This window comes from Rhinolophus hipposideros (assembly GCF_964194185.1).
Source record: "Rhinolophus hipposideros genome assembly, chromosome: 15".
In the NCBI taxonomy this organism is placed as follows: domain Eukaryota; kingdom Metazoa; phylum Chordata; class Mammalia; order Chiroptera; family Rhinolophidae; genus Rhinolophus; species Rhinolophus hipposideros.
Window position 1 is genome coordinate 39,127,061 of NC_138061.1, and position 18,703 is coordinate 39,145,763.

General features: G+C 35.7%; 1 protein-coding gene across 2 annotated transcripts in view; it reads left to right on the forward strand.

The window, feature by feature from the left end:
* The window catches only part of UBE2D1 (ubiquitin conjugating enzyme E2 D1), a 29,678-nt gene that overhangs the window by 6,856 nt on the left and 4,119 nt on the right, over nt 1-18,703 (forward strand). Inside the window, exons 2-6 of one of the 2 annotated variants that reach the window (XM_081073608.1) lie at nt 13,092-13,154; nt 14,567-14,630; nt 14,725-14,756; nt 16,781-16,858; nt 18,153-18,258. In XM_081073608.1, coding sequence (XP_080929734.1) covers nt 13,092-13,154; nt 14,567-14,630; nt 14,725-14,756; nt 16,781-16,858; nt 18,153-18,258 — 343 coding nt within the window. The remainder of the gene's footprint in view (nt 1-13,091; nt 13,155-14,566; nt 14,631-14,724; nt 14,757-16,780; nt 16,859-18,152; nt 18,259-18,703) is intronic. The other variant, XM_081073609.1, reaches the window with a different exon arrangement.

Sequence of the window (18,703 nt, forward strand, 5' to 3'; positions counted from 1 at the left end):
CAGAGGATATGGTCTCTGTTTTTCACTCAATAATAACACCCTTCAGGTGCTCAACATAGCTTTTGAATGAACAGTATTAAATAATTTCCAAACTTTACTTTGCCAGTTTCTGGTTTGTGTTTATAGAGCCCAGGTTATTCCTAAGGAAGGAATGACAAACTAAGGTTTGCACCTGCCCAGTGTTGTCTTCTTGCACTTTTATGATCTTCCAAGACAGGGTAACGTAATCAGTGTCGTGGCTCACAGACAGCACTTTTAAAAATGGAATAGAAAATATTAGACCTTTGGGTGTAGTAATGGTGTTGCTGTTTCATGAAACTTTTGTTTTAGTTATGTATGTATGTCCCTGTGCGTATGTGTATGTGGTAGGTGTACTAGGGTGTGGTGTATGGTTTTCTTATTATGAATTGTTGTAAGGAACATTTGAAAATCACTGTTCCATAGCATAAGATCCTTAGGTAAAATTAATATTGTGAAAAATGCGTCCCATATATTTATACATATACGTATGTGTGTGTATATATATGCATAGGTGTATATACTTGTATAGAGAGAGAGTAAATGAACATATATACACACATAAACACACACGCTTACACATACACAGACACATGCACAATGTAAAATGTTCTAGCCTTGGAACCATTTTTATTTGATACAAACTGTCAGTGCTCATTGTTTTCTACTACAAAGTAGCATTTTATAATCACTGATATGCAGCCACAGTATTCAAGAATAGCACTGGGTGATTAATTTATTATGTATATACTTATTAAGTGCTTAGTATATGCCAGTTATTAGGGATGGAACTGTAAGAAGTGACACTTAGTAACAAATATTTGATAAACATTGGTAGTCATGTTTGTGTTTTAAGTTGATGTTAAGAAATAGCCTGCTAGCTTTTTTTCTTTCATTTTTTTTCTTTTTCTTTTTCCCTGAAGCACCATTTTTCTTGGTTACAATGAAGTAAATAGTAACTTTTGATAATGTAGCATTCAAAATGCTGTGTGTTGCATGTTCCATTGTATCAAAATTCTGTTATATATTTTGAAAAACTATGTAATTTCCTATCATGTTTTTCTTGCCTCTCAGAAGTCTTTGAAACAAACATTCTCCTCAAAAACTTATTAAGTAGTGTTCATTTTTAACCTTTTATAAGATGTAAGACCCCTGGGAAAAGATAAAAAAGAATTCCTTTTCATTCCTTCACTCTTCACACTTTTGTTTCTCTTGAACATGGCTGAAAATGAACAAATGGCTTTAATTCATACTGGAGCATTGCTGGCTCCAATGTTGGTGGAGAATAATGTGCTCTAGTTATTACAGCCTTGAGGTGAGTATTGTTTTGGGGTGGGAAGAGTGCTAGAGTGGAAGTCAGATGGTCCTGAGCTTTTGTCCTAGCTTTAGCATTGTGACCTTGGCAAAGAAAGTCATTATCTTTATTTTCTTTATCTAGAAATTTAATGGGTTGTACTGGATAATTTGTGTGGTCTTATCTGATTTATAATTTTAGGCACACCTAAATAATGTTATTTGCTGTTTGTTTTTGTTCATCAAACAGCAAAAATGGTCACAAAAATAAATATTGAGCAGTGGCACTGTGTTCTGCTGCTATATGCAACTTGAGTTAAAATTCTATTTACTATGAGATGTCAGAATTGAAATAAATGTTGGCATCTTAATGTATAAGGTTAATGAGTCGCTAAAGATATATTACTCTTTGATTAAAGAGCAATTATTTGTGATGCAAATAAGGTATATTTCTTTTTTTGTACTGGTAATATAGTATGTTTTTCTAATTTAACTTATCTCCCATCTGTTTCACAGATATCTTTTGTACTTTAAAGATAATGTTATCCACATAATTACACTACTGCCTTACACAACTGCTTTAAATGTTAATGCATTTATGGAACATGTTCTGTATATAAGGTATATATACAATGAAATAAGGAGATACATAGGAAAGTAAGGTATAACCAGCATTACCTAAAAAATTTAAAACCAATAAGGGTAAGAAAAGTACCATAACAACTGTGTAGATTTAGGAAACTACCATAAGGAAAATACAACATATTCGAGCAGGAAGGGTGGCAAAGGTGGGAGAGGCCAAATTTATTGGGGGAAAATAAGAAAAAATTCTATGGAGAAGATGGAATTGGATATAAGTGTAGAAGAAAGGGTACCATGTTTAACGACAGGGAAGCCAGGTTCATAGAGGAAGCTACAGAAAGGAAGGCACTGGAAACTGTGTGGCTTCTACGGGAAGGAACAGATAGTCCTGCTTTGGGGAAGCATTCAGGGAATAGTAGACCGTAAGAGTTCATACTCTGGAGGACCTTAAAGATCCACGACAAGAAATGTGTACTTCATGCAGAAGTTTGGGGAAGCCATTGAAGGTTTTTGAGTAAGGAAGTAGCATTCTTAATCGTAGTGTAGATATGTACTCTTACCCTCATAAAACAAAAGGTTGTTTACCATTTGTGGATATAATTTGATGAACGTTATGACAAAGGAAGTATAGCGCACTCTGGGAATATAGCAGGGACCCTTTGAAGGGGTCATGAAAAACCTTAAGGAAATGATGTTTAAGATGAGACATGAAGGTAAAAGTGAAGTAGGTAACGTGTGTGGGGGGAGGGAAGTGAGGGGGTGATTTGGAGTCTTCTATATCCAAAAGGAAACGATGTTTGAAATTAGAGGCAAGATAGCATTTGGGGGGAATTGAGAGTCATGACTGGTGCAGAGAACGCTGCGGGAAAGTGGTGCAGACGTGAGGCTAGAGAGAAGGACTCAGATCCTGGAAGGTCTGGTCAGCCCTTTTAAGGATTTATAAATCTTATATTAAGGCGAATGAAAAGCATTGAAAGGGTTTGACATGGTACTTTAGGATGATTCTGACCACAGTGTGTTGGTAGAGAAATAGAAAGAGAGTGGGTCCGTGAAGATGTCACTGCACTTGTTCATGTAATATTTAGGGAGGGTGTGAGCTGTGGTAGTGGCAGAGGACTTTTGGAAAGAGGGGTATGGGAGAGAAATGAGAGTGTGTTGGTGCCACCTAGCCTTTTGCAGTTGGCCTGATACACCCAATCCTTGACTTTAGGACAGGTCGCTAAGCTCAGCGGTCTACGCAGTCTCTTCAGACTCCTCCTACTACCCAGTCTGCCCCAGACACTTTAATAAGTCTCCCTGGTGCTAACCTTTGTCTTCTCATCCCGAAATGTGTCTCCTCTGGCTTTTCTCAGACTTTTCTGCCGTTTGGAGCTGTTTTTCTCAGTGAGAGGCTTGCTCCTGGCATCCTAGCAGTGGGAGTGATCTGGGCTGAAGGAGAGAGAATCCGAACAACTTGGTACTGGTTAACGTGAGAGGGGGGGATAGGACCTGGGGGGAAGAAGGAATCAGGTGGTGATTCCAGGGGTTAGAGTTTGGGTTACTGGGATACGTGCATTTTTACTATAATACAATAGGCTCACATACAGTTTTTTTTGAAGTACCCTGGATTTGTCCAAGGTATATTTTTATTTATGTAATGCCTATGATGGAATATTAGATATAAAGGGAGGTGATCAAGAGTCTTCTCTTCAAAAGGGAGCCGTGTTTTAAACTATAGGCAAGATAGCATTATGGGAAGGATGGCCGGTTCGCTCAGTTGGTTAGAGAGCGGTGCTCTTATCAACAAGGTTGCCGGTTCGATCCCCACAGGGGCCACTGTGAGCTGCGCCGTCCACAACTAGATTGAAACAACTACTTGACCTGGAGCTGATGGATCCTGGAAAAACACTTAAATTAAAAAAAAAAAAAAAAAAAAGAGGATAGCATTATGGGAAATTGAATGTCATTATGGCTGCTGTAGAGAGCAGTGAAGGAAAGTGGTTGCAGATCTGAGGCATTGGGAAGATAATGTCCCTGTTCCTGACCTCAAACGTTCATTCTAAATTGTGCTTTTTATAGTTCAGATTTAATGCATATTACTTTGATGCGGCAAAGTCAATAGTATTATTCCTTTCCTCATCTTCTTTTGTGAAGAATTTGGTATCATGATTATCATCATCGTTATTTATTTATTTATTATTTTAATAAACAGCCCTGGCCACATACACCTGATCCAAAGAGACAGCAAAGCTGCCAGGACCATTCTGTTGCAGTGAATTTGGTTCCTATAACTTGATTGGATATTGTCAGCATTTTGAAGTCCTCCAGAGAGAATCTACATGGTTTAAAATAAAGAGGTTCTTTAATTCAAGGGCTTTCAAGGAGGGTCTGTATTTGGAGACATTTCAGACAATTGTTTGGCATCTCTATGTTGAAAAAGCTCTGGTCAACTGGATAAGGAGATCAGCGTCGGAACTGTAAGGCCATAAAATGTTTATTTGCAGACAAACCAAATATAGCTCATATATTCCTTTAGAGACATCAAAAAATGCAATCCACTAAGAATCACTGTCTTGGTTTAGTGTTGAGGGAAAGATGGTTGTGTCACATTAATTAATTGCCTGGTGAGCCAGGATTTTTGAAGTAATGCTTTCATATGGTTTGGATTCAGTAATTGAGATTTTGGACTGTAAATCAGTCCCTATGTGTGGGGCTGTTTAATGTCCTTTCCACACACCCAGTGGGGTATATATTCTATCTATTACAGAGATTTAGATCTTCTGAATGTTGAAGCTACGGAACAACAAAGCACTTTTCAGTCTGCTCGGCATAATTTTTTAGAGAATATTTACTGGATAGTGTCATACTAAGTCTGATGGTAAATAAGGCAGCTGACTTGTTAGCTTTCATTCTCCACTGTTCGGATTGGACTGTTACCCTTCTGGGAGCTGAGAGATTAATGCAGGCCTCTCTTCTCTTACATTCCCTTCTTTGTTTCCCTTTATTTGTTTACTTTCTTTGAATTAGACTGCCTCATCTACTTTTAGATTTTAAGTCCCCTAGAGGCAGGGACAGTGTCTAGGTTGGTTTTATGGAGAACACTCAGCATATTGTGGCGTGTTATAAACATGCCATCTGTGCCAATTTAAAATTCAGTTTCAAACCTCTCAGTACTTTTCTTTGTGTTTAGTTGGTTATAGAAATCTGGACTAGAATAGAGGCGGTTGGCCATGTAAGGCTGTGTAAATCCATCCAGTGCTTTTATAGTTCCAGTCCTAATATAGGGACCATATCTTGTAATCTACCCTTTGTTACCATATCTTACATTTTTATTTTGGAATTTAGATACCCTAATTATTATTTTTTTTTATTTGAGTGTTAATCACTTTGGAGTAGGAAATTGTTCCATTGACACGGACTATTGTCTGGGGCATACTTTCGCCACTTTGATGATAATTATTGCTTGATCCATGTTTAGGTGTAACGTTGGTTTGTTTTAAGCTTACTTTGTCTCAAAGGAGGAGGAGGAGATTGGATCAACTGTGTATTTTAATTTCGGATTTATAAAGTCACTGGAAATAAACAAAGGTACCCACATACACACACAAGATATGTGTATACACATAGTGTGTTTACCATAACGAGTGCTTTTCATTTATGGACTTGATAGTAGTCTCATTATTTGATAGCTACTTTTACATTATGTGATTTCTGTGTATTTCTCTTAGGTATATACCTGGCAGTAGATTTGCTGGGTCATTGAGTATTCCTGAGTTTACTTTTAGTGTTGACTGTCAAACTTTTCCACCAGCAGCATGTCAGAATCCTAGTTGCTTCACATCTTTGCCAACATCTGTACTCTTCTTTCTTTTTTATGTTAATGATTCTGTTGGATTTGTGGTGGCATAGCATTTTGGTTTTAATTTACGCTTCCTTGATGACTAATAAAGCCGAGCTCCTTCTGATGTCTATATTAGCCATTTGGAGAGCCTCTTCTGCAAAATGCCTATTTGAGTCTGCCTTTTAAAAATTGATCTTTAGGAGTATTTTTTACACATCCTGGATTTCGGTCTTTTGTCAGACATATCCTATTTGGTGGCGTTCGTTTTCACACTTTTAATGTATCTTTTGATGAACAGATGTTGTGGATTTTAATCAAGTTCAAATTTTCCAGTTTTTCTCTCGTGGTCAATCTGTGCCTCTCCCAAGGTTATGAAGACATTTTATGTTTTCTTTTAAAAGAGTTATTATTATTGCCTTTCATATTTAAACCTATGATCTGTTTAGAATTGATTTCTGTGTGTGGTTTGAGGTGGGGAAGGTCAAGGTTCATTTATTTTTCCATATGGATACCCAGTTGACCTAGCACCCACCCTGTAATGAAAAAAATTTCCTTTTCTCCCCCACTAGAGTGTTGCTGTCTTCACTTTAAGTTTTGAATCCCAAGTTTGTCATTGTTTTTCTTTCATTCTCAACACATTGATGAAATGTGTTTCATCAAAGTTAAAGTTAAAATAAGTGTTTATGGTCCCACTCAGATGTCAAACGCTGTCACTTCTGCTTCTCCATCAAAAGGGCTATTTGTTTATCCAAAATAGTGATACTATCCTAAGTTGCATTTAAAGGCTATGTTGTCCATTTCTTTTATGTGCAACTTTCTGTATTGAAGCTTTGTAGAGCGTCAGGGGGCCCCACTCACATTGAAATTTGTGTGAATGGCACCCTTTGGAGTTGGTGCACAACAGCCTGTGTGGCAAAATGCAGCAGCCCTGAATGCTATTTGTAATAACTGGCAAATACAAAAAAAAAAATCGTTAACTTTTTCTGTGTTCCAGCAATTTACCTTTTAACAAATGGAGGTTGTTTTTATTTAAGTACACGATTGTAGTGTGCCACAAGTTTAATGGGGTACAATAGGAATAAATTCTGAGGCAAACCATGGGGCTTTTCAGAATTTACCAAATCTATCACTTTTTAGTGTTTCACATTTGTGTTTATTTTTGAAGGCCGTTTGAGTCAGTGAAGATATTTTATACCCGTTTTGTACTACATCACCTTTCTATCTTAGGGGAAACTTTCTTTCCCACTCTCCTTAGAGTATTCCAAACTTTAATGAGCAAATTCAGAAGATGACCCCGGAGGCTCATAGCTACGCTTACATGTATTTTCTTGGAGATACAACTACTTTGAAGCTTCTAAAAATCCAGAGGACCTCTTTCCTGTACATTTTAAACTGTGTCTTACGAAGTTATCATTTTATCCCCACAAATCAGTTCTCCATCAATTTCATGGCCCAGTATCATCATCAACAAATGTGCCTGACTTGTGAGGATTTTTATTAGCATCATAATCTGATATAATTAAGTTAAACTTTTAAAACATTGGGAATGTAGAGTTGGGATGAGAGTACATGAGAATCAGAAAACCATGATCCCTGTTAGAAAGGATGTGGAAGTGCTTAATAAACTGCTATAATTAGTCCACCTAGTTAAATTGAGCATGGAGCAAATTAAAAAAACAACTCTGCCACAAACTGCAGCTCTGTCTATGGGCCGCTCTGTCACCAAGGATTGCCAGTGGTTGGAAGATGACTTACTTTGAGACTGTGTCAGCTCGGCACAAACCCTTATTAACTCCTCTAGGAAAAGCTACCCAAAGCTGTGTCCTGAAAGTAGGTCAACACCATCCTAAATAAGCAATAAGGATGGAATATTTAGAGTTTTGAGGTCTTCTAAACCAGAAAAACCAAAACAAAAATTTCTGACAGGAATTTAGTGTGGACTTGGAGACTTTTCTAGAATAGCTTACATTCTGTAAATCAAAAATAGTTGTGGCAGTGCATGTGTTTTTAATACCTAATGATTAATAGTCTTTTGGTTCATTTTCAGGTATTATTATATGTTATTTAAAAGGCCACCCCAGTGTTTTTAAATGACCTGCTCTATTAACACCTGCTATGATGTTCTTTTTATTATATGCAATCTGCATATCTACATAGGGAGTAATTGATTCTTATTCTATTGCCAAATCTAATCATTTGCATTTCTAAAATAGAAATTTGAGATATCTGTGCTCTGCTGATCATATTATTCCTTAAATTTTGTTGTTTAACTCAAGTAATATATACTTTACAAGAATGTCATCGTGCTAAATATTGTGGAGGAATCCACGAATAAAATGCATAAAGTCATGGTTTTAAAAGAAACGTTCTGGTGGAAGAGGAAGAGGGGGAGGAAATCAATATTTATTAAGCATCTATTCTGCATCCCAGGTATTAAGCTAGGTACTTTATCTCTGTGTTTTCATTTAACTTTCCATATAGTTCTTCAAGGTTACCAGTGGTATTCCCAAACGAGGCACTTGAGACTCAAAGAGGTTAAGTAAGATGCTCACACAGCTAGTAAGAGGCAGTAGCAAGGCCAGACTTGATTCAGGTCTGACTCCAAAACTCATCTTTTTCAAGTGGCTGTTGAGAAGACTGCCACTGTTTAGAAAGATGGGCGAAATTTGGGCATTGGGAGATAGAAGAAAGGTTATATTAGGAGAAGGAAAATTTTGAAGGCCAGAAAACTTAGCCATGTACAGGGGACATCCTTGTAGGCTAGACTTCACTAGACAGTTCGCAAGCTTTTTGGTCTATGGACCTCCTTATATTAAAAGTATTGAGGGCCCCAAAGAGCTTTTGTTTGTATGGGTTTTGTCTATGAATACTTACCATATGAAAAATTAAAACAAATTTAAAAATGGTAATGAAAAAATAATAAACCCATTACATATTAACATAAGTAACATTTTTATTCAAAATAACTATATTTTGGGCTGCTGGATGGCTCAGTTGGTTAGAGCATGAGCTCTTGACAAAGGATGCCAGTTCAATTCCCTCCATTGGATGGTGGGCTGCACCTCCTGCAACTAAGATGGAAAATGGCGACCAGACGTGGAGCTGACCTGCGCCCTCCACAACTAGATTGAAGAACGACTTGGAGCTGATGGGCCCTGGAGAAACACACTGTTCCCCAATATTCCCCAATAAACAAACAAACAAACAAACAAACTATATTTTCTGAAATGAAAAGAAAAGGTAGAGTGGCATCATTTTATACGTGTTCAGATCTCATTCTAGTCAGGCTTATAGACGATAGTTGAGTTCTCACATCTGTTTATACATTCAGTCTATTACAATACCACGTCATTAAACTGGAAAATGCCACTATATACTACTCATCAGATACTGAGAGTGAAAAAGGCAAATAACATCTTAGTTTTATTAAGAAATTAATTTTGACCTCACAGACCATCTGAAAGTGTTTTAGAAAACCCAAGGGGTGGGGGGTCTTTGGAGAATTGCTGGGCACGTTTGTGGGGAAACCCAATTGAAAGTGTACGATTGGGACTAGACAATGAAAAGACCTTCATTGGTTGAGTTTAGTCTTCAATATGCAATTGGGAGCCACTGAAATTTTCTAAGTAGAAGAATGAATGAAACAGAGTTGTGCTTTTAAAAGATTATTATGCAAATAATACACAGAGTATTGGGAAGCAATTATAGTTCCTGTAATTGTTTTTGGAGGTAACTATGGTAAGCAATATAATGGGTATTGAGGTATAATATATTACTTTTCATCTGACTATATACAAAGGATGAGAGAAAGTCAAAACAATGCTGCTATTTTGAGCTGGTGACTAATAATATTCCATTATTAGATATAGGGAGTACAGGAAATGAAACTATTTTCTTAGGAAAGAGAATAGTTAAATTTTGGAACATATGAAAAAAAGTTCTGCATTTTTTACATTAAAATAATTTTAGTTTTACAGAAAAATTGTAAAAATAACACAGAAGGTTCATAAATGTTCTTCACCTAAGGTTCCCTCATCTTTACACTTAGATAACCATAGTGCTGTTATCAAAATGAGGAAAGTAACTGGTATGCTACTATAAGTTACAGACCTAATTCACATTTCACAGGGTTTTTTTCACTGTCCTTTTCCTGTTTGGGGATCCAGTCCGGGATCACATGTCGGTATTAGTTGTTGTGTCTCTTTAGTATATGTATCCTCTTATCTGTGAAAGTTCCTCAGTCTTTCCGTATAAAAAAATTTAATGAAAACAGAAGATCCTTATAGTATATGTGGCGAAAAAAAGCAGTATCATTTCATCTCTTTTAAAATGTATAAGAACCTGAATAAAATCACTGTTTTTTCTTTAAAAAGTTGCAAAAGTACTGTAAAAAATTGAAACTGTCTTAGAAGATATAAATAAAAAGTGACAACGCACTCCCAGAGATAACTACTGTTAATATTTTGGTGTATATTCTTTTAATATTTTGGTGTATATTTTTTTAATGCATATATAATATTATGGGATCTTATAGACATACTCTTCTGCAACTTGTATTTTTTACTCAAACACTACATTATATTCACACAACATTCTTTAATGTCAACATATAGAGATCTAGCTCCTTCTTTTTAATGCCTGCACAGTGTTTCACAATATGGCTATTTCATGAAACCATTCCCTTATTGGTGAGCCTTTAGGTTATTCTCAGTTTTTCGTAATTATAGAAAATGTCTCACTGAACATCTCTCTCTACATACCTATATATCTTTGACTATTTGGACAGTTATTACTATGAGGTTATATTACTGGGTCAGACACCATATGTATTTTCCACTTTCACAGTTATTACCAAATGACCCTCCATTGCTCTTTTTTGTTTTTTTCCTCCAAATCACTGCTTTGCTTTTATAACACACGCGCACGCGATACAATAAATACTTAATTAAAATGGAATGGTTTTAAATGCTTTGTCTTGAGACCTTTTACTTTGAATGGGCATGGGGTAAAAACATGGCCATGAAAGCCTAGTCAGGAGGCCCGAGGGGCTAGTGAAACAGTTATTGGGAGGCTACCGATGGGGGGCATCCTGGATTTCAGAGTAGTAGTGGAACAGGAGCTTTCAAGAAGGGAGCGTCAGTATCGTATCATAAACTGTACTTTAGAGGGGTTTCCATTAGCCGTGAGATAGGTGGAGGTAAGCCGTGGCTCTTAGGAGTATCCTTATGGACTTGAGCAGTTTGTATAATTCAGTGCTAATTCTTAGAGTGGAGAGAGGAGCAGAGGAAGAGATTACTAATCCTAACATTTCCTTTTGGAATAATGCAAGAATCACTGCATTATTTTTAATACTCCATATGTGCCTGTGATGCTAGAAGCAGATAAGTAAGAATGTCAGTTATAGCAGAGAAAACATAAATCAGATCATAAGGCACTTTCCGAAAACCTTGGAGTAAACTAAATTAAAAGGGAGAATTTAACAAGTGTAAGTAGTCCATGATGTCTAAAAGCACACTGGTTACAGAGTAGGCAAAGAGCAAAAAAAGGTGGGGTTTGGTTTGTTTTATATTTTCACCTCCTTAGCACATCTCCTCAGAATTCTTTACATTTTCTTTCTTCAAATTTAAGGTCTGTATTTTTGTGGGTGGGGGAGAGTATTATGCCTTTTGTTTCTGTTGTTTTAATTACATGTTTTCAAACAACGGCATATTTCCAGGCACATGGTTTGACAAAGGGATAGAACATTAGAAAATTAGGCCCTCCTAAAAAGTCTAGGATGTGTAAGTCTTTTCACCAAAGCATTAGTTCCATTAGTAGCAATGGTCAGTGTGACTATTAGGAATGTTTGATGTACCATCAGCTGCTGTAGTTTTCTGTAATAAGTGAGCTTTTCCATAGACACCTTAAGAACCTGGACTTCGCAGTTCTGTGGTTAGATTTTTTCTCTCTCTCATCCTTAGCTCTAACTTCTCCTTACATAGGAAGCAGAATCAGGGCATAAAAATATAAGAACATGATAACCTTTGTTTTTCTGTAATATTTTAAAGGGATTTGAAGAACGGTCTGACATTTGAAATTTGAACGTGATTCAAGGCTCTTCCAAGTGACATAAACGGTTTTGGGTTTTTTTTGTTGTTGTTTGTACACAAAATAAATTTGTATGTATTTATGTGTATGTATGATTTATTCAATATACATTATCTATGTAAAATATATACATGCAGATCATTAACAGTCTTTTAAACCACGATTAGACTATCTTTTTTTAAGTAACTCATTTTCTAGTTAAAATAAGGTCAAAGAAGTCCCATTTATACTGTTTAGGAAACTCCACATGATGGATGTTTTCAGAAGCAATCTCCTAAAAGTCCACATTGGAAACTGTTAAATAAAGCACAGCCATTCTAACCATGGGGCTGTGACTTATGAACTCCTTCCCCCATCATTTAAACATGTTAAATAATTCCATTGCAGAGAATTTGATGGTTGTTATCAATTTCGTGTTCTCTTCACATTTATTTGAATGCTTACTATGTGCCAGAGACTGTTGTACATTTCACACCTATCATTTCACTTATTCATCATAGAAACTACAGATGGAAGTAGTAAGGCCACTTTTACATTAAAGAAAAACTAAGATTAGGGGAGAAAAAATGTTTTGCTCAAGATCATGTGGCAAGTGAGTGATGGCATCTGGACTTGAACTTCAAAGCCTTGCTTTTTAACCACTATTGCTAAGTCGAAGACTGAAATCTTTCTCTTTATTGCTTAACTATACCTCGACCAAAGGAGCTGCTAACTAAGTTTTTGTCACGAAGAGAAGCACAGCACTAACTGAAAAAAAAAAAAAAAACAACAAAAAGAAAACAACCAGCAATAAAACCCAAACTGAAAATACCAAGATGTATTGGACAAGACTGGAAGAAGGAAACTTGAGTTTGCACTTGGCTTAATTATATAGCTCATATATCACTTTCTTAGGAAAGCCTTTCCCCACCATGCCCTCTTCTTGTTTGTCTCTATTAGAACACTGAACTCATTGCCATAATCACCATATTGCAGTGTGTTCTAATGTGCACATCTTTTTCATTTTAACATTTCTAAAATCTGGATGTATGTGATAGTGGATGATGTCTTAAAATTAATTGGCAGCAGTCCTCCTTAATTATTGATACATAAAATAGGGATATGATTTATGGTCGATGGTATATTAGATTTAATGGAATGTGTGATTTGTTTACATGTGTTCCATGAAATGTTTACATCGTTACAGGGTTTAAAATACCTGGTATACAGAAATTGGAATAATTTTCTGACTTCTAGTCTAGGCCTCTTCTAAGCTCCCACTCTGTATGTTGAACTAAATTTCCTGTTACAGGCATCACAGGTTCCATATGTCTACTTTCAAAATCAACTTACCTTCTGGTGTCGCCCCATCTCGGTAAATAGCATCTACATTTGGACATTTGTGAAGCTAAAAAGCCAGAAATTCGACTGCTAGGGTTTGAATCGCAGTTCCACCCTATACATGCTAGTTATGGGAGCACACAGTAAAGTATGTCACCTGTGCTTTTTTTTTTTTTTGCACCTCTGCTTTTGACATGTAACATGGGGAGCATAATGACACCTACCTCTGAGGATTGTTAGGGTGATAGCACATCCAGTAAATGTTAGCTGCCACTAATCTGCATGATACATATCTCTGACGTTTCTCCTTACTCTGCACAAGTAATTCATCATTAGATCCTGTAATAGGTAGGCCCTTTAAAATACCTCAGATTTTATCCACTTTTATCTCGTTGCCACTTCTCCAGTCCAAGCCCCTATTTTTTTGCCTATAGTAGTAACTAATCTTGTAGCTCTCCTCTTTCCCTTCTCTAATCCATTCAACGTTTAGACCCGTAGAGCCATCTTTTAAATCAGATCATGCCACTTCTTAAAACACCTCTCAATGCAATGGTATGAAACCCCAAATCTTTAATATGGTCTATATTCTCAGTTTTCTGCCTGGCCTCTGCCTACTTTTTCAACGTCATTTTAGGCCACCCTACCTCACAATGTTACTTATTTCTCCCCAAACTAACTTCGACTGAATTAGATTTCAGCTTAAATATCACTTTCCCAGAGGCATTCCCTGATATTTCAAACTAAATTAGGTTCTTAAGTCCTAATACATATACTTCTTTATATTGAATTTATACCTTTTATACTTGGAAGTAATCAGATCCTTCCCAACTGAAGGCAAAGAAATTAAGTCATTTCTCCAGTGTCATAGAGCTAGTTATAGTAGAACTGGAATGCCAACCCAGGACTGGCTGACTCTAAACCTGTGTCATACCCAGGATCTTTCCTTTGCTCTGGAGAGCAGAAAAGAGCATATGAATCAATGTGCTAGGCTGCAAAAATACGGCCTGACTGCTCTCCTTTTCACTTAACCTTCAGCTTGTTCCTTTAACATCCATCTTTCTGTGAGTCTTCCCTCTGCCAAATTAGATTGTAAACCTGTTGAAGTAAGACCGATTTCTTATATATTATATACTTAGTACTTACATACATTACCTTGCCTGCAGTAGATGCTCATTAAATATTTTTGTCTTAGGGATATTAAAGAAAAACAACATTGTAATCCATTTAATTTTTTTCAAGTTTTGGAGCTGTTTTATGAAAGAATTGAATACCTTATTCCCTACTCTTTTACCACTTGGTGACAGAGCACGTTTTACGTTTTCGTATTTTTTAATGGAACTCCATAAAATGGTTTTAAAGTAAAGTTGATAGTTTGCGTGTTCATGGATCATTATGCTTATTTCACTGGAAAAAGAATTAACATTAAGTATTTTTGCTTTGCTTCAGGAATTAAGTGATCTACAACGCGACCCACCTGCTCATTGTTCAGCTGGACCTGTGGGGGATGACTGTAAGCTTTGCTTTATTACTAGCATTTTGCTACCATTAGTAATAATAGGTTTGAACATCTGTTAATGACTCCAAAACTCCTTTGTTTGTTTCAGTGTTCCACTGGCAAGCAACTATTATGGGGCCTGTAAGTATGATTCATATATATGAAATTAATCCCCTCAGCCGTACTTCATTCTTGCCATTTCACCTTTGATCAGATATTTGTGGCTCAGGTTGAATTTTCTTGTATCTGAATCACTCAGGAAGCAAAATATGATTAAAGGGTTCATGATAATTTTCTAGAGCACTGATGGCAAATACTTGCTAGGATCACTGTGATCTGTTTTCCTTTGCCAAATCCTTGATCATTACACATGGTAATGGATCACTCACAATTTGCAACCTGGCTTTGTGTTTCTTTTATCCTTTTTTTTTTGTTTTTAAACACAAGAAGCCAGTTGAGAACTAAGCATAATTATTCTCACATCAACAGTTTCATTAGGTCTGAAATAAGTCTAATGAACCCAATCAAAGAATTCCTACAAGTAACAAGTACCCGTTTGCAGTAAGTTTCATCACTGTTCCTGTTTGTGAGAGAGAACTGATAAAATATTGCAGTGGATCTATCTTTGCCACCCCATGAGTTTGCTGCTTTTGTTTGTTGCATTATCCGGAAGTCAAAATTACCTACTATTTTACAACTAGCTTCTCTTAACGCTTAACACTTTATTATATCTCTCTACACCTCAGAGGCAGTTCTGACTTAAAATAGACTTTCCTTTCTGTGAGCAAAAATCTGATTGCATATCAAATCTGCTTTCTGGGTGACAGTACATGAGTAACATGTTTTCATTTTCTCCTCCTTCCCCCGAAAAAACTTCATCTAGTAAACCATAGAGTTTTTAATTATATTGCCTTGTGTTTAACTTATAAAACAAAATAATTATTGAATTTTCAGAGCAGGAGTCCTGGGCTAGTGTCTCAAATTACTAAATTGTTAAGTTAGCTTTTTAAAGGATAAATTGCAACATATTTACTTAACAACTTTCAATAAGAGTCTAGTGAATTCTGTTTGTTTTTCATTGCTTACAAAGAACCTTCAAAATACTATCATTTAAAGTCGTCCCATCCCTACCATTTGAATTATAGCCCTTCAAAACTATTTCTTAGGTGAATTACATGTAGCAAATGGTTACAATTATGTTACTCATATCCCCTTTATTTTAGAAACATAAGCATGCTATTCCGTAGTATCATTTGAATATCTAAGCAGACCATGCTTGGCAATTATAATTCACTTATATTTTTCTACATTCCTTATAGTTTTTGATGAACTAGAATTAAACTATATATAGTAAGAATAATTATACAGTATAGTCCTCTAATATATATGCAGAAACTTAAGGAAGAAGTAATTAATGATAACTTTGCTATTATTACCAAGATGTTAATATAACAGGATAAATTTAATTAAATATAAAGGAATTAAAATAGAATTTTAGGTATTTTTGCTACCTTTAAAAAAATTTATCTTTTTTTCCTTTGCTTGCAACATTATATTTCGATTATAAAGACACAGCGCCAAATTTAAATTCCTCTTGTTAAGTCGATTCCTAATTTGATAATTCCATGAATATTGAATTTATTAGTTTTATTTGGGGCTTTGTTTTTTGCATTCTCCTCATTATTTTATAAACTTACTAAGCGAAGATTTGAGGTCCTTTTCAAAACTTGTTCAGTTCATCTCCATTCTTGCCCCTGAAAGAACCGTCAGAACTTGTTTTATAAATAAGAAGGTAAAACACTAGCCTCAACCCTTGTTTTCATACTGATTACTATTGCAGAAAATTATGCTTTTCTCATAGCAGTGTTGTGTCTATACCGATGTTTAAAAATCTGTACTCATAAACAGATTTGCTTGAGCAAGTCACACCACGGCGTGTGTCCTATCTTTTATTTGTTTTAAATTCTATGATGTTATCATGATTGTTGGAATATCCTCCTTCACCCCTGCAAAGGAAAACCTGTTTTCAAGGTAAATGATTAGAACTTATGACAAAATGATGGCATGTTTTTCAAACTGAAGTTTTTGGGGGGAGGGAAGGATCATTTTAGGTTACCAAATGAATACAGTATTCAAACACTGATGCAAATATTTTGTAATTTCAGCCTGATAGCGCATATCAAGGTGGAGTCTTCTTTCTCACTGTACATTTTCCGACAGACTATCCTTTTAAACCACCAAAGGTATTTTTATTTTTATGATTCACGTGACTTCTATGTCAGAGATATATGCAGAGATGTTTATGATGTCCAAGATAGGTTAGCATGTTTAAACTGTTCTATAAAACCACTGAACCTAAAATAGTGCTTTTTTACTCTAATATTGTACTATGTCTGTAAAACAAAAGTCAGTATCTGTTATGTTATAAATTAGGTTCCTTTCTTCTTTTCCTCTTCGTTAGATATGTGTAGTTAGGGAGGATTTTTATTATCAAGAATTAGACTTTTCCATTCAGGAGATTATCTTTCCAAAGTTGATTCTTTTTTCTCAGTTTTAAGTATTCAACAAACATTTACCAAGTACCTACCGAGTTCTGTTACATTGGAGAATACAAAAGTAAATATGGCACTCCACTTAGTGTGGTATGAGAAATAAAAACATGTTTTTGCTCAATTTAATTTAGATCTGAAGAAGAAACAAATGATGGGAATATCAAGGAGAGAGAAAATGATTAACAAATTCTGTCACTCAGGAAATAATTATTTTAGATTTTAATAAAAAACACCTGATTAACATTATATCTATGAAACAATATAACAACTCTTGTGGAAGATTAGGATTCTTGGTGGATTTCTTAGGACAGGTAACAAGCTGAGGCTCTCAGCTTTCCCCTAGAACAGGGTGAGCACCCTATTTTTAAATCCTGCTGTCACTTCCAGGTGTCACTGACAATCAAATTAAGAAAAGGATTTCTTTAAGGAATAAAGAAAGCCATGGCTAATTATTTCATAGCAGCTATTATAGACTTATTTATTGCACTCTCCAAAACACTTCTCAATTTCTTGGGGGGTGGGAAACTGACTTTATTTCCTTTCCCATTCCCAGTACAGTGGTACCTCAGTTTTTGAATGTCTCCATTGACGAACATTTCGGTTTACAAACGCCGTAAATTTTATGGATCTATGGTATCATTAGATAGTAAAATTCATACTAAATTTGCAGTTTTAGGGGTTGATTTTAAAGGTCTGGAACAGATTAATCCATTTTGCATGACTTTCTATGGGGAAACCACGCCTCAGTTTTTGAATGTTTCAGAACTCTGATCGTCTTCCGGAACAGATTGTGTTCGAAAACCGAGATACCACTGTAGCTAGAACTACGTGTGTACAAAGTAGATGCTCATTCAGTTTTTGTTGAATACATTTCTCTACTAGGGTCATGTAAAAAGGAGGACATTGTACCCTAGAGCAAATCGGTTCTGTTTTGTGCATAGTTCTTGGATTGTCACATTTTTATTTTGTTTTGTTGTATGTTTAGATTGCTTTCACAACAAAAATTTACCACCCCAACATAAACAGTAATGGAAGTATTTGTCTTGATATCCTGAGGTCACAATGGTCACCAGCTCTGACTGTATCAAAAGGTAATTTTGTTTATTAGATTTATAACATTTGGTAACAGACAGGAAAAATATAGCAGATGTTATCTAAGGACCAAGACCAAAGTTTTTTTTAAAAAACAGTCTACTGTGTTTTCTTCTGCTTTGATTTCGTTTTGCTTCCATAACTCATATTACTCTTTTGGTTTTAGCAATTAGCTTGGGGAGTTGATGGGGATTGCTTTTAGCAATTAGCTTGGGGGTTGAAATCTAAATGTTGAAATAAAATAAATTTAAAATGTTAGAGCTATAAATTTAGGGATAAGTCTCTTTGCATTTTATGCTTTAGTTTTGGCTTTATCTTGAGACAGAGCGAAAGAGAGAGAGAGAGAGAGAAATAAATATAAGATTTTAGGGCCTGTTGTCCTTTTCATTAAATGGAATGATTGACATAATGCTTCACATGATGAGTAAAGCTTCACATCTGTTT